Raw genomic sequence first — 15,344 nt, 5'->3', positions numbered from 1 at the left:
ATCTTTGCATCATCAATGGGGACGGGAGAGGTTCCGGAGGATTGGAGGGTTGCAGATGTTGTTCCTTTATTCAAGAAAGGCAGTAGAGATAGCCCAGGAAATCATAGACCAGTGAGTCTTACCTCAGTGGTTGGTAGTTTGATAGAAAAAATCCTGAGAGGCAGGATCTATGAACATTTGGAGAGGTATAATATGATTAGGAATAGTCAACATGGCTTTGTCAAGGGCAGGTCGTGCCTTACGAGCCTGATTGAATTTTTTGAGGATGTGACTAAACACATTGATGAAGGAAGAGCAGTAGATGTAGTGTATATGGATTTCAGCAAGGCATTTGATAAGGTACCCCATGCAAGGCTTATTGAGAAAGTAAGGAGGCATGGGATCCAAGGGGACATTGCTTTGTGGATCCAGAACTGACTTGCCCACAGAAAGCAAAGAGTGGTTGTAGATGGGTCATATTCTGCATAGAGGTTGGTCACCAGTGGAGTGCCTCAGGGATCTGTTCTGAGAGCCTTATTCTTCGTGACTTTTATAAGTGACCTTGATGAGGAAGTGGAAGGATGGGTTATTAAGTTTGCTGATGACACAAAGGTTGGAGGTGTTGTGGATAGTATGGAGGGCTGTCAGAGGTTACAGCGGGACATTGATAGGATGCAAAACTGGGCTGAGAAGTGGCAGATGGAGTTCAACCCAGATATGTGTGAAGTGGTTCATTTTGGTAGGTCAAATATGATGGCAGAATATAGTATTAATGGTAAGACTCTTGACAGTGTGGAGGATCAGAGGGATCTTGGGGTTTAAGTCCATAGGACGCTCAAAACAGCTATGCAGGTTGACTGCGGTTAAGAAGGCGTACGGTGTATTGGCCTTCATCAATTGTGGAATTGAATTTAGGAGTCAAGAGGTAATGTTGCAGCTATATAGGACCCTGGTCAGACCCACTTGGAGTACTGTGCTCAGTTCTGGTCGGCTCACTACAGGATGGATGTGGAAGGCATAGAAAGGGTGCAGAGGAGATATACGAGGATGTTGCCTGGATTGGGGAGCATACCTTATGAGAATAGGTTGAGTGAACTCGGCCTTTTCTCCTTGGAGCGACAGAGGATGAGAGGTGACCTGATAGAGGTGTATAAGATGATGAGAGGCATTAATCGTGTGGATAGTCAGAGGCTTTTCCCCAGGGCTGAAATGGGTGCCACAAGAGGACACAGATTTAAGGTGCTGGTACAGAGGAGATGTCAGGAGTAAGTTTTTTACTCAGAGAGTGGTGAGTGTGTGGAATGGGCTGCCAGCAATGGTGGTGGAGACGGATACAATAGGGTCTTTTAAGAGACTTTTGGATAGGTACATGGAGCTTAGTAAAACAGAGGGCTATAGGAAAGCCTAGTAATTTCTAAGGTAGGGACATGTTCAGCACAACTTTGTGGGTCGAAGGGCCTATATTGTGCTGTAGGGTTTCCATGTTTCTATGTTTTCTACGTTGTCATATGGTTATTGCTTTTTTTGTAAGTATTAAATTGAATGTATGTTTTTGCTTATAAATTTTGTTAACATTTTTATGGCACGTAGGGTTTCCCATTATCACATTTTTCCAATTACGAACAAGAGAAAATCTGCAGATGCTGGAAATCCAAGCAAGACACACAAAATGCTGGGGGACCTCAGTAGGACAGGCAGCATCTATGGAAAAAAGTATGGTCAACATTTTGGCCTAATACCCTCCGGTCCTGCCGAAAGTTCTCGGCCAGAAACATGGACTGTACTTTTCTCCATAGATGCTGCCTGGCCTGCTGAGTTCCCCCAGAATTTTGTGTGTGTTACGTTTTTTCCGTGTCCTTTCTTTCATTTCATTCACTTCTCATTACTCTGTTAAAATCAATTTTCCCTGATAAATATGAAATTAATAAAAGAAGCATTAGTGTTCTTTATTGTTTAATGGATATTGAAAGTTGAGAGGCTGTGAGCATTTGGCAGCTAAGGTGAGAAAGGCTTCTGTTGTGCAGGCATAGCTCTCCAGCTCAGGAGCAAGAACTGGCTCTCAAACCACTTTTGCCATTCATTTAGATCATAGCTGTTTAGTATCTTAAATCTATTTACCAGTTGCAGGGTAGAATGTGTTGAAGCTCAACATATGCTTTCATCACCACATGTAAAATTGACCTTATGCCTTCTAACTGTCACTAAACTGCATTCACCAAAGACCAACATCAATTTACATGCCAACCAGTGTTGACATGTTGCCAGCCACTACAGAAACCTCAGCACGCCAGAACTCCAGACTGCATCAGCATGGTTTGAGAGACGAGAACATTTCTGATGTGTGGACTAGTACAGGACAGAATAATCATATCTATTTGTGCTCTCTTGTTATTTGAGCTCTTTGGAATCAGGAGAGGAGATTGCTGTTTAAGGTGAGTGCTCTAAGCAGCAATAACATCTCACCCTCAAGCTGAGCATTGGTTCCAGAACATTTCCCGATATCCCTAATCCCTGAAAATGTGAATCCAATTTCCTTTTAAATGAACCAATTGAATGCACTTCTATGGTTCTACTGAGCAACTTATTCCAAATCCATGCAAATCAAAGATAGTGTGGTTGCTGAAAATCTGAAATAAAAGCAGAAACTGGTAGGAGCACCATCTGTATAAAAAGAAACAAGTACTATTTCAGGTATCTGATCCTTAATCCTGAATGCTTATAAAAGAAGAAGTTTTCTTTCTAGCTCTTCAGACAGTCAACTTAAAAGCTATTTTCTTTTCTAGCATCATTAGTCCAAATGTGGAAAGTTTTTCTACGCCCAGATGATTTACATATCGCTTCCAAATATCTTCTGAACAATCTTCACTTAAAAAGAATAACCTCATTTTCTCCAGTCTCTCCACTAAACTCAGACTGTTCCTCCCTTATATCAGCTCTTCAGCACCTCATCCAATTTTTCACACTCTTCACAGAACCAAGAATGGTGCGCAGTTCTGCTGCTGCACTTGCCCCTTTTACAGTGTAACCTAACACACGCATGATTTCTCAGCAACTTTGTCCTGCCACTACCAAAAATTTATGAATAAGTATCCCAAGATGCACAACATAATTGCAACAATTAGGTTATATTGTGTGCCTGCCTTTTCTTCTGTGCCTGTCTTCCTGAACATTTCATCATTTTCAAATCTTTCAGAAATGTTGACATAAATGATTGTAATTGAGGTGTTCACTGTATCAGACAAGGAACAACTACACTGGGCAGCAGGGTGGGATGTGGCTTTGCAGTTACTTTAACTTCAAATGGAATGATCTGTGAGATTTTGGAGACATTTACTTGCACCCTGTTGGAACACGAATCAGTATCATACTATCTCACATTTGTTCTCACGTGTTCACACTTAACCTAGGCTTAGTAAACTGCATTATAAAGAACTTCTTATACAGCACAAGAACAAGGTGTATTGGACCATTATATCTGCTCTGACCACAATGCCATTATAATTCATCTCATCTGCCTGCACATGAAAAGTACACCTCTAATCTCTACATGTTCATGTCTCTGTCAAAATGTCTCTTGACTGTTCATATCATATCTGATTCTACCAGTTCAACTGGCAGCATGTTCCAGGAGCCTACCTATCTCTCCTCTCTTGGCTTAAAAGAGCTTGCCTAGCGAATCTCCTTTAAATTTTGCCCCCTCCCCAAACCTATCGAATATAGTGTTCCAAATTTCTATCTTGGGAAAAAGATTCTATCTATGCCTCATTGTTTGACACACTTCTTTCTAGTCAACCTCACACCTTCCAACAATCCAGAGAAAACCATCCCAGTTTGTCTATTTTCCCCTTATAGCTAATATGCTCCAAACTAGGTAACATTTCAGTGGTTCTCCTGCATCTTCTCCAAAGACCAAAACCATCCCCATCACCACAATCCTTCCTTTCATGTAGTAACCAGAACTACACACAATACACCAAAGTTTTATACGGTTGCATCGTGACCTCCAGATATTTTTACTCAATAGTCCAACTGACACAGCTTTTTTCCTGCCCTATCTAGTTGTATCGCCTGATAATATGGACCTCAAGTTGCTTGTAGATGACCAACTTGTAACCACTGAAAAGAAACAACAAGCATCTATCATGGTCCTGACTGAAGAGTGGCAGACATCCAAGTTCCGACACACCAGTTCCCCGGAGCATAGTTAGCTACCACTATCCTTCTAAGACTCAGACTCCCAATTATTGCCTGCCACATTTCTTTATGGAAAACCTGTACTTAAAAGACCTCAGTGCTCAATTGTAGGAGTTCTAATTTTAGTTCTACTGTTTGTGATTTTACCTTTGGATTCTGTTTGTGTTGTCTTAGATCATAAGACCATAAAATATAGGAGCAGGATTAGGTCATTTTGGCCCATCAAGTCTGCCCTCCATTTTTTCTCTCAGTCCCAATATCTTGCCTTATTCCTGGATCCCTTCATGCCCTGACCAATCAAGAAACTAGGAACCTTTACCTTAACTATACATGAAGATTTGACCTGTGGCAAAGAATTTCACAGATTCTCCACTGTCTGGCTAAAGAAGCTCCTCCTCTCTCCAGTTTAAATGGATGCCCCTATATTCTGAGGCTAAGTCCTCTGGTCTTAGACTCTCCCATCATAGGAATATCCTATCCACATCTACTCAAAGCCTTTTACCATTCGATAGGTTTCAATAATATCACCCTTCATTCATCTGAATTCCTGTAAGTACAGTCCCAGAGCCATCAAACACTCTTCATATGGCAAGCCATTCATCCCTCTCCAGTTTCAGCACATCCCAAAACTGCTCACAATACTCCAAGCGAGGCCTCACCAGTGCTTTATAAAGTCTCAACATTACATCCTTGCTTTTACATTCTTGTCCTCTGGAAATTAATACTAACATTGCATTTGCCTTCCTCACCACAGACTCAACCTGCAAATTGATCTTTAGGGAAACCTGCACAAGGACTCCCAAGTCCCTTTGCTCCTTAGTTTTTTTGTATTTTCTCTCCATTTAGAAAATAGCCAGCCCTCTCATTTCTTCTACCAAAGTGTATGACCATAGACTTCCTGACATTGTATTCCATCTCCCATTTCTTTGCCCATTCTCCTAATCTGTCTAAGTCCTTCTGTATTCTCCATTTCTTCAAAACTACTTGTTCTTCCACCCATCTTCATATTGTCTGCAATCTTTGCAACAAAGCCATCAATTCCATCATCCAAATCATTAACATGTAATGTAAAAATAATCTGCCCCAGCACAGACCCCTGTGGAATACCACTGGTCATTGATAGCCAACCAGAAAAGGCTCCCTTTATTTCCACTCTTTGCCTCCTGTCAATCATCCACTACTTTAACCATGCTAGTATCTTTCCTGTAATACCATGGGCTTGTAGCTTGTTAAGCAGCCTCCTGTGTGCTGCTTGTCAAAGGCTTTCTGAATATCCAAGTACACAATATCAACTGATTTTCATTTGTTGGTCCTGCCTGTTATTTCTTCAAAAACTTACAATAGATTTGTCAAGCAAGATTTTCCCTTGAGGAAACAATGCTGACTACAGCCAATTTTATCATGTGCCTCCAAGTACCCTGAGACCTCATCCTTAATAATCGACATCAACACCTTCCCAACCACTGAGTTCAGACTAACTGGCCTATATGTTCTTTTCTTCTACCTCTCTCGTTTCTTGAAGAGTGAAATGACGCTTGCAATTTTCCAGTCATCTTGTTTGAGTCTGAGTTAATTCCAGACCTTACTCTGTATTTGGGTTCATCATCATCCATAGCTCTCTCGTTACACCATCCTTCTACGATATGGCTAACAGTAAAGTCAATATTTGTAATAGGCATAATGTGGAACAATAGAGTCATACAGATTGGAAAAAGGCCATTGAGTCCATCACTTCCACGCTGTAGGCATCCATCTATACTAATCTTATCTTTCTCCACTATGCTAGGGGGATTCAAGTGCACATCTAAATACATGTTAAATTTTGTAAGCAATTTTGCCTCCATTACTCTCTTAGACAGTGTATTCCAGGTACTGACCAATCTTTTAGTAAAAAAGTTCCACCTCAACTCCCCTCTAAATCTCATTCTTACCAAGGAAAGCAAGTCATACCAAAGTGCATTGCCTCACACTTATCAGGATTAAATACTATCTGCTGTTTCTCTGTCACCCCACCTCCCCCCCCCCACCACTTTCCAACCGATCAGTATCATCTTGTAGCTGAAGGTAATTCTCCTTACCATAAAGAACACTACCAAATTTAGTGTCATCTCCAATCCTGTTGGTTGTACTTCATGTTCATATATCAACTGTTAACGTACAGATTTGTTCATGCAGTCAGCCCATTGACCATACCCCTTTTTGGAACATTCTCAAAGTGCTTACTAAAGTCCATGAGGACTGCAGTAACCACAATGCTTTAAGTTACTCAAAATATTGGGACATGTGAATGAATTACTATACCAGCCCAATATGTTTTCATGAACTAACAACTGGCTTTTACCTCTCTCCATTTTCTGCTGTCATGGGAGATGATTTATCTTCTAGGTGATTAGATATCAAATTGGACAAGGCGAATGCTTCAAGAAAAAGATGTTCCAGGACTTTGAGAATTTTGATGTATTTTAGCAAGAGAATGGAGATGATAATTATCACACACAAAATGCTGGAGGAACTCTGCAGATCAGGCAGCATCTATGGAAAAGAGTATAGTCAATGTTTCGGGCCAAGACCCTTCCTCAGGACCCTGGGGACTTCCACCATCTGCAGATTTTCTCTTGTTTGTAATTCTCATAGGTGCTGCCTGATTTCCTCCAGCATTTTGCATGTGTTGCTTGGATTTCCAGCTTCTGCAGATTTCCTGTTGTTCATGATAATTATTACAGTGTCTTTCATTCCCTACTAACTTGTGAAATGCTCAGACACGTGTATGAATCAAAATTTAAGTATCAGTAACTATATTAGTTTCTGAGTCCAACTAATGTCTGATTTCATCCAATATTTAAAATAAAGCCATTGTTTTACAGCCCATTGTCTGATGAGGTAATAACAGTTGTTTGACAATAAAGACAATCATAGAATCATTATGGGAAAGAAACATACCATTCAGCCCATCAAGGCTTCTACCAAAGATTTATCCTCATGTACACATTGTTCCACAACCTTTAGAGCTGTGTCATTGGTCTATCTTGTCTTGCTCGTTCTCTTCCAAAATGTATCACTTTGCACACACTACAGTAATTGATTGCATGATTTGTTGTGACCATCTCCACTCAGACAAATGCCATTGTTATTCCCAACAGTGATGGCTACAAAGAGATCAATCCCTTTGACCACTTTCACCCACTTCCTCGGTACGTAACGTTCAGTATGACACTGATCTACTGGTAAGACAACTGCGGAATGAATAAGAGAATGTGAGTAAATGTGAGAGAAAGTGACAGAGAGGGAAAGAGAGAGAGAGAGAGAGAGAGAGAGAGAGAGAGAGAGAGAGAGGAGAAATGAATGAAGAAGAGATAATGGTTTAAAATCATTGGGATGGATTGATTGAAAATTCATTGAAACCCTTGGTTACATAAAGTGCTGAAACAATGTATTGCTGAAAATGTAAGAGTCAGTTGCTTGTAGCCATATTTCCACTGAGATTAACACAGAAAAAATGCTGGAGGAACTTAGCAGGTCAGGCAGCGTCTAAGGAAACGAATAAACAGTCAACGTTTCAGGCCAAGACCCTTCATCAGGACTAGAAAGGAAAGGGGAAGAAGACAGAATAAGTCGGTGGGGAAAGGGGAAGGAGTACAAGCTAGAAGGTGATAGGTGAAGCCAGGTGGGTATGGAAGGGAGTTGAAGTGGGAAGCTGGGAGGTGATAGGTGGAGGAAGAAAGGGGCTGAAGAGAAAGGAATCTGATGGGAGATGACAGTGGATCATGGGAGAAAGAAAAGGATGAGGGACATCAAGGGGAGTTGATAGGCAGCTGAGGAAAAGCGAAGAGGAATGAGGCAAGCAGTTTGTTCTTCTCCTGATTGCTGGTGGTTTGTTGCAAGGCTTACCCCAATTGTAAAGATGTAATTGTCCTTGTACTTATTTCCCAATCTGTTAATTGCTTTAATTACCATTCTGTTTTCCTTTTTCCCATCAGCTGCTGCATGATTCTGCTCCTGGATTTATAAAGCATTGCTGTGTGTGGTATATTGCATCTAAAAGCTGTCATACCATGCTCAGTTACTTTATCCACTGGCTATGTTTTGAGTGTTTGCATAGATTCTAATGTTGACAGCATTGAAAGAACAAAGCTGTCAACATTCAGCTTACTTGAAGTCAAACCTTTGCAAGTCAAGTTTATTGTCATTTAACTGTATACATGTATATAGAAACGAGACAATGTTTCTCTGAACCGGGGTGTAAAGAACGGATGTACACATAACACTCATAACATGATAACTTAAGAAGGTAAGGATAAAATTTACAGATGAATCACACATAAATAACAAAATAAAGAGCATTAATATTAAATATTGTATGGTACAGAACAGATTAACCAGTGACACTTCAAATACAATATGGCAGGCAGTTCAGAAGCCTAATGGCCTGAGGGAGGAAACTGTTTCCCATCCTGACCTTTCCTGTTTTTATGCATCGGAGTCTCCTGCCTGACGGTAGAAGGTCAAAGGAAAAGTTGTCCACCGTTGAAGATGTGGTATTAATTTCACAAACTGTGCATAGATATCTATTTGACTCTGACTCCCTCCCTATTCCAGATTCTATACACCAAATCGCAGCAGTGTGCACAGCTTTCATTACCCTTGCAACTCCAGTTGCAGATGTAAGGCATCCTTCATAAACGTCTACTTCCTTAACCAGCTGCCGTGTTTCTAACTAATATTTGCAGTTTATCTCCAGAGTCCAATCAAATATGGCACCTGGCAAGGAATTATTCTTGTCCCATTGTCAGCACAGTTTATTTATTTATTTAGAGATACAACGCGAAACAGACCCTTCCAGACCAACAAGCCGCCGTGCCCAGCAACCCAGCTATTTAACCCTAGCCTAATCACAGGGCAATTTGCAATGAACAATTAACCTACATCTTTGGACCGTGGGAGTAAACTGGAGCAGCCGTGGTCAAGGGGAGAATGTACAAACTTTCTTACAGAGGACGCCGGAATTGAACTCTGAACTCTGATGCCCCGCGCTATAATGGCGTTGTGCTAAGTGTCACGCTGCCATGGTGCCCTATTGTGGCACCCTACCTGTACTTGCATCATCGGAAGCTGGAACTCCAGGTTGAACCTGCAGTGGGTTTCCATAGCTTCTGGATGTACAGCTGGGAAAGGGAAGAAGATTAAGGGAAGTAGTGGAAGGTGGGGAAGAGGAGGAGAGGAGGGAGAGGTTAAACATTACGAGAGAAACAGGAAAGCAAACGAAGCATCTGGGAAACCGCTGGCAAAAGCCTGCTAGGCAACTGGAAGATTCTAATTTTTGTGCAGAAGTCCCAAACTCGATGTTGTTTATGACAGTAAATCTCTGCAGTTGGTCACAAGACAGCCAGTAGGTTCCAGCCCAATAATGCAACTTCATAGGCAGCAGTGTACATCACATCACCGGCATGCATTGAAATAGACAGACAGACAGACAGACATACTTTATTGATCCCGAGGGAAATTGGGTTTCATTACAGTCGCACCAACCAAGAATAGTGTAGAAATATAGCAATATTAAACTATAAATAATTAAATAATAATAAGTAAATAATGCCAAGTGGAAATTAGTCTAGGACCAGCCTATTGGCTCAGGGTGTCTGATACTCCAAGGGAGGAGCTGTAAAGTCTGATAGCCACAGGCAGGAATGACTTCCTATGACGCTCAGTTTTGCATCTCGGTGGAATGAGTCTCTGGCTGAATGTACTCCTGTGCCTAACCAGTACATTAAGGAGTGGATGGGAGACATTGTCCAAGATGGCATGCAACTTGGACAGCATCCTCTTTTCAGACACCACCGTCAGAGAGTCCAGTTCCACCCCCACAACATCACTGGCCTTACGAATGAGTTTGTTGATTCTGTTGGTGTCTGCTACCCTCAGCCTGCTGCCCCAGCACACAACATCAAACATGATAGCACTGGCCACCACAGACTCGTAGAACATCCTCAGCATCATCCGGCAGATGTTAAAGGACCTCAGTCTCCTCAGGAAATAGAGACGGCTCTGATCCTTCTTGTAGACAGCCTCAGTGTTCTTTGACCAGTCCAGTTTATTGTCAATTCATATCACCAGGTATATGTAATCCTCCACCATGTCCACACTGACCCCTTGGATGGAAATGGGTCACCGGTGCCTTAGCCCTCCTCAGGTCCACCACCAGCTCCTTAGTCTTTTTCACATTAAGCTGCAGATGATTCTGCTCACACCATGTGACAAAGTTTCCCACCGTAGCCCCGTACTCCGCCTCATCTCCCTTGCTGATGCATCCAACTATGGCCGAGTCATCAGAAAACTTCTGAAGATGGCAAGACTCTGTGCAGTAGTTGATGTCCGAGGTGTAGATGGTGAAGAGAAAGGGAGACAGGACAGTCACCTGTGGAGCCCAGTGCTGCTTACCACCCTCATACCCTCACATGTGGAGCCAGCTCTGATCGTGGGTCCATCAGAGTCAAGATCAGCAGAGGGGATGAGGTCAAGAACACCTGTGGTTAACAGGTCTGAAGGACTAAGGCACCTTTAAATATAGAGAGAGAGAGAGAGAGAGAGAGAGAGAGAGAGAGAGAGAGAGAGTGAGTGTGTGTGTGTGTGTGTGTTGACTATCAACACTTATTTACACTAACCCAATGCTAATCCCAGTCAGGTCTCCCCCCCACCCCCCATTTCCTTCAACTCCCATCAGATGAACATGAAGGGTAATGAACGAGTAGCCAATCAGTTTGACGTCTCTGGAATGTGGGGGGAAAACACAGAGCACTCAGAAGAAACTCAAATGGTCACAGGAAGAACTCAATAAAACTATGAGAAGCATAGTCCCAGGGTAGAAATATCAAATATTTGAGGGTGTGCATTCAAGGTGAGGGGGGAAAGTTTTATAGGAATGTGTGGGACAGAGTGAAAGGTGTTTGGTATGTGCTACTGGGAGTGTTAATGGAAGCAGATTTGATAACAGTGAATAAGGTGTGACTTGATAGACACATGAATGTGCAGGGAATGAGGGAATATGGATCATGTGCAGGCAGAAGGGATTTAGTTGAATTTGACATCACGTCGACACAATTATTGTGGGCCAAAGGGCCTATTCCTCTGAGAACATGACTACACAAACACACAAACACACACACATACAGAATAGCGATGTTTTTATGAATATATTTTAAAGTGTCCAGCAGAGCATCTGTCAGAAATGATGTAATTTTTGTAGGTACAGTATTGGCTTTCCAAACTGGATTTCCAGTTTTCTGAACTTTAGAGGATCCTTACAAATTCATTTTTTACCAATATTAGATACATCAATAATATTCAGTGGTGGGAAATTGTTTTAGCGTGTGGAAAAGAGAACAAAGCAGGAATAAGGATGTTAGGAATGTGCAATAGGGCATTCTGCATCACAGAGAGAAGGTAAATATTTCTGGTTTGAGGCCTATCCAGACCTGTAGGTCAAGGTTGTGATGAATAGTTTCATCCAAGGATTAATCTATTGCCCCTTCTGTGCATTTCTGGTGATTTATGCTTCTGCTTAAAATTCACAGTCATTGAATCTTCTGAAATGACAATCATTAATCATTTTCAGGCTCTAATATCAGTGGTTTTATTCACAAACCACAAAGTGCTAAGTCGCCGCAAGCTGAGGCAAACAAGTTGTGTCACTTACTGTAAGGTTAGCAGAGCTGGGACTTTTCTCTTTGGAGCGTAGAACAACGAGGGGGGACGATAGAGGTCTACAAGATTATGAGAGGCATAGATAGGGTGGATAGTCTGTACCTGTTTCCCAGGGCACCAATAGCAAACACCAGAGGGCATATGTACAAAATTAAGGGAGGGAAGTTTAGGGGAGACATCAGGGGTAAGTTTTTTACACAGAGGGTTGTGAGTGCCTGGAATGACTTGCCAGGGATGGTGCTGGAGGCTAAAACATTAGGGGTATTTAAGAGCCTCTTGGACAGGCACATGGATGAAAGAAAAATGGAGGGTTATGGGGTAGTGTGGGTTTAGTACTTTTTTGTAAGGATTATATGGGTCGGCACAACATGGAGGGCTGAAGGGCCTGTACTGTGTTGTAGTGTTCCATGGTTCTATGGTATATTCTGCAGTATTAAGTCTTACCAATAACTAATGTATCTGACAAAACACTTGTTTTTCTGTGTTGGCAGGTGGGACAGTAGCCCTTGGACTGCCTGCTCAAGCTCCTGTGGAGGAGGTGCTCAGATTCGCACTGTCTCCTGTGTGGAGGAAGATATCAACGGACAAATCAACAATGCAGAGGAGTGGAAGTGCATGTACATACAGAAATTTCCTGTCATGCAGCCCTGTAACCTCTTCGATTGTCCTAAATGGTTATCGCAGGAATGGTCTCCTGTAAGGAAATTTCAGTCTTGGGTTGAATTGTCACAAGGTCAACCAGGGTGAGAGTAGTCAGCAACCCTTTAATTAATGTTTCATTGGGACCTGGGCGTTATGGGCAAGGCCAATATTCACCCCTGAAGATAGGGGTGAGCTGGTGCTTTGAATTGCTGCAGTCCTCCTGCAGTGCTTTTGGTGTGGGAGCTCCAACATTCAGCTCCAGTGATGAAACAACAGTAAGTTATTGCAGGTCAGGATGGTGTCCAACAGCTGCAAGTCAGCGTGTTGTCATTGTCCTTGGTAGAGCCTGCGGGTTTGGCATTGTTGTCAGAATAGCCATCATGTACTGATGGTGGCAGTTTAAAGTTTTAGGGTGTTATTGGAGAGGGACCCATACTCCTGGGAGCATTTGGAAAACTCTTGTCACTTCAAAGTGTGTGGCTTGAAAGAACGCATTCTTTATTACATCAAGATCATTCTGTTACATCTGTAGGTTTTGAAAAAATTTTCACTCATGGGAATCACTGCTAGATCTAGCATGTGCGTAATTCAAAATAGAAGCAGATAAATTTGTTAGAAAAGGAATGTGAATAATTAATAGCAACACACACACACACACACACACACACACACACACACACACACACACACACACACACACACACACACACACACACACACACACACACACACACACACACACACACACACACACACACACACCTGTAGGAACTCAGCAGGTCGGGCAGTGTCTATGGAAAGGAATAAATAGACAACGTTTTGGGCCGAGACCCTTCATCAGAACTGGGAAAAAGAGGAGAAGTCAGAGCAAGAAGGTGGGGGGAGGGGAGAAGGAAGTACAAGGTGGCAGGTGATAGGTGAAACCAGGGGAGGGGGAGGGGTGAAGTAAAGAGCTGTGAAGTGGATTGGTGAGAGAGATAAAGGGCTGGAGAAGGAGGGATCTGATAGGAGAGGGTAGAAGGAGGAGAAGCATCAGAGAGAGGTGGTGGGCAGGTGAAGAGGGTGAAGGGTGGCAATTACCAGTAGTTTGCGAAATCAATGTTCAATCCATCAGGTTGGAGGCTACTCAGATGGAATATAAGGTATTGCTCCTCATTGCGGCAGTAGAGGAGGCCACGGACTGACATGTTGGAATGGGAATGGGGCTGTTTTTTCTGGTGGATGGAGTGTAGGTGCTTAGTGAAGTGGTCTCCCGATCTAATTCGGATCTCGCTCCCCCCACTTCACCATTCCTCATTTCCGTTTCCCTCTCTCACCAGCCCATCACCTCCCTCCTCCTTCCTGCGTCGTGTTGTCTTATTGTTACTCTCCATGTTGTCTCAGGGCAATGGGAGTTTTTGAAATATGCCACCATACTAACTGAACACTTTCTTATTGTAATGAATTTGCATTGCTACCATTAGAAACTGAATTAGGTCTTAAATGCATATTCCTTTCATTTATAAATTGTATTTGTGCAGACTGCAAATGCTGTGATAGACACTCCGCTATTCCAATCTTCTCCAGCATTATTCAGCATTCTCTGACTGAATCCCAGCAATCAATATCCGAGATTTTGTTACTAGGATTGTGCACTGCTGGACAGTCTCAAATATCAACAATGTTGGACTATAACGTTTTAAAAGAGTGGTACGCTGCTCTGAATTATATTAAAGTCTTGGGTCTTCTTAAGAGCTGTCATTGGAATGACGATCATATTCAAACAACATGCAGGTTACTTTGGGAATTTGATTTTGCTTAACTTGTTTGATTCACTTTCTGAACTCCCAAGTTACTTTCCTGCAACAGATGCATGATCTCTGATCTCTTGTATATTGATGGTCTGTTTCTTTTAGTGTACGGTGACATGTGGACAAGGCCTCAGATATCGGGTGGTCCTCTGTATTGATCACAGAGGACTGCATGCTGGAGGCTGCAACCCCAAGACAAAACCTCATGTTAAAGAAGAATGCACAGTCATGGTTCCATGTTATCAACCAAAAGGTACGTCCAGCCATTTCATCCTGCATATCGTTCACCAGTGTATTGGTTCAATCCCTGTGTACGTCATCTTGACAAAAGCTTTAATAGATCTTTAAGAGTGAACTAATGTTTTCATTAACATTGTGGGTGGAGAAACGTTGTATGGAGATGCACAGTATTCTGAAAATAATATCACACAGCACAATTTCCAGGACGGTGGTTTGGATGAATATTTTATCTGTGCATTAATCAGCTTAATCAGTCAGGGAGTTTCCTTGAGGCTGGCTCAAGTAAAAGAGTGTTCACTGAAACTGCTTCAACGTTTTGGTGGTGGAAGCATAGTGCTTCTGCTGAAAAGGGTGCAGCCCACTTCAACACACTGCAGGCTGTAGTAGATGTGATTGTGTTAATGTTTTCTCACTTTTGGAAGGAATTCTAAATATGTCAAAATAAAAGGTGTTATTAACGACGGTTACTGGCTTACGTACAGTATATTTAACCAGGATATATTTTAAAATGTCAAATAAAGTTTGACAAGCCATGAACAGAAGGCATAGGTGTACAGAGGCAGTTGACCATATAGCCTCGGTGAGAATTTTACAAAATATGTAGAGAAATATAGTCAATGAATTGTGTATATTTATTCGAGTGATTTTAATAACTTTAACCAGGTAACATTACAGTCCATCAACTCCAACAGCTGGCTGACTGCCTCAGGGAAATGGAAGTGCACAAATGGACCAAGCAGGTCCATGATTTAGGCTATGGTTTATTTGCAATCTCTGGCAACATTTAAGGACTTATCAAAA

At 42.1% G+C, this 15,344-nt stretch overlaps 1 protein-coding gene across 1 annotated transcript in view; it reads left to right on the top strand.

Moving 5' to 3' along the window:
* LOC140729187 (ADAMTS-like protein 1) overlaps positions 1 to 15,344 on the top strand; it is a 459,173-nt gene that overhangs the window by 420,845 nt on the left and 22,984 nt on the right. The window contains exons 12-14 of the mRNA XM_073048667.1: positions 7,314 to 7,364; positions 12,363 to 12,567; positions 14,409 to 14,556. Of these exons, the coding sequence (XP_072904768.1) occupies positions 7,314 to 7,364; positions 12,363 to 12,567; positions 14,409 to 14,556 (404 nt within the window). The remainder of the gene's footprint in view (positions 1 to 7,313; positions 7,365 to 12,362; positions 12,568 to 14,408; positions 14,557 to 15,344) is intronic.

This window comes from Hemitrygon akajei, chromosome 6 (genome assembly GCF_048418815.1).
Source record: "Hemitrygon akajei chromosome 6, sHemAka1.3, whole genome shotgun sequence".
NCBI lineage: Eukaryota > Metazoa > Chordata > Chondrichthyes > Myliobatiformes > Dasyatidae > Hemitrygon > Hemitrygon akajei.
This window is presented reverse-complemented; position numbering and strand designations above follow the sequence as displayed.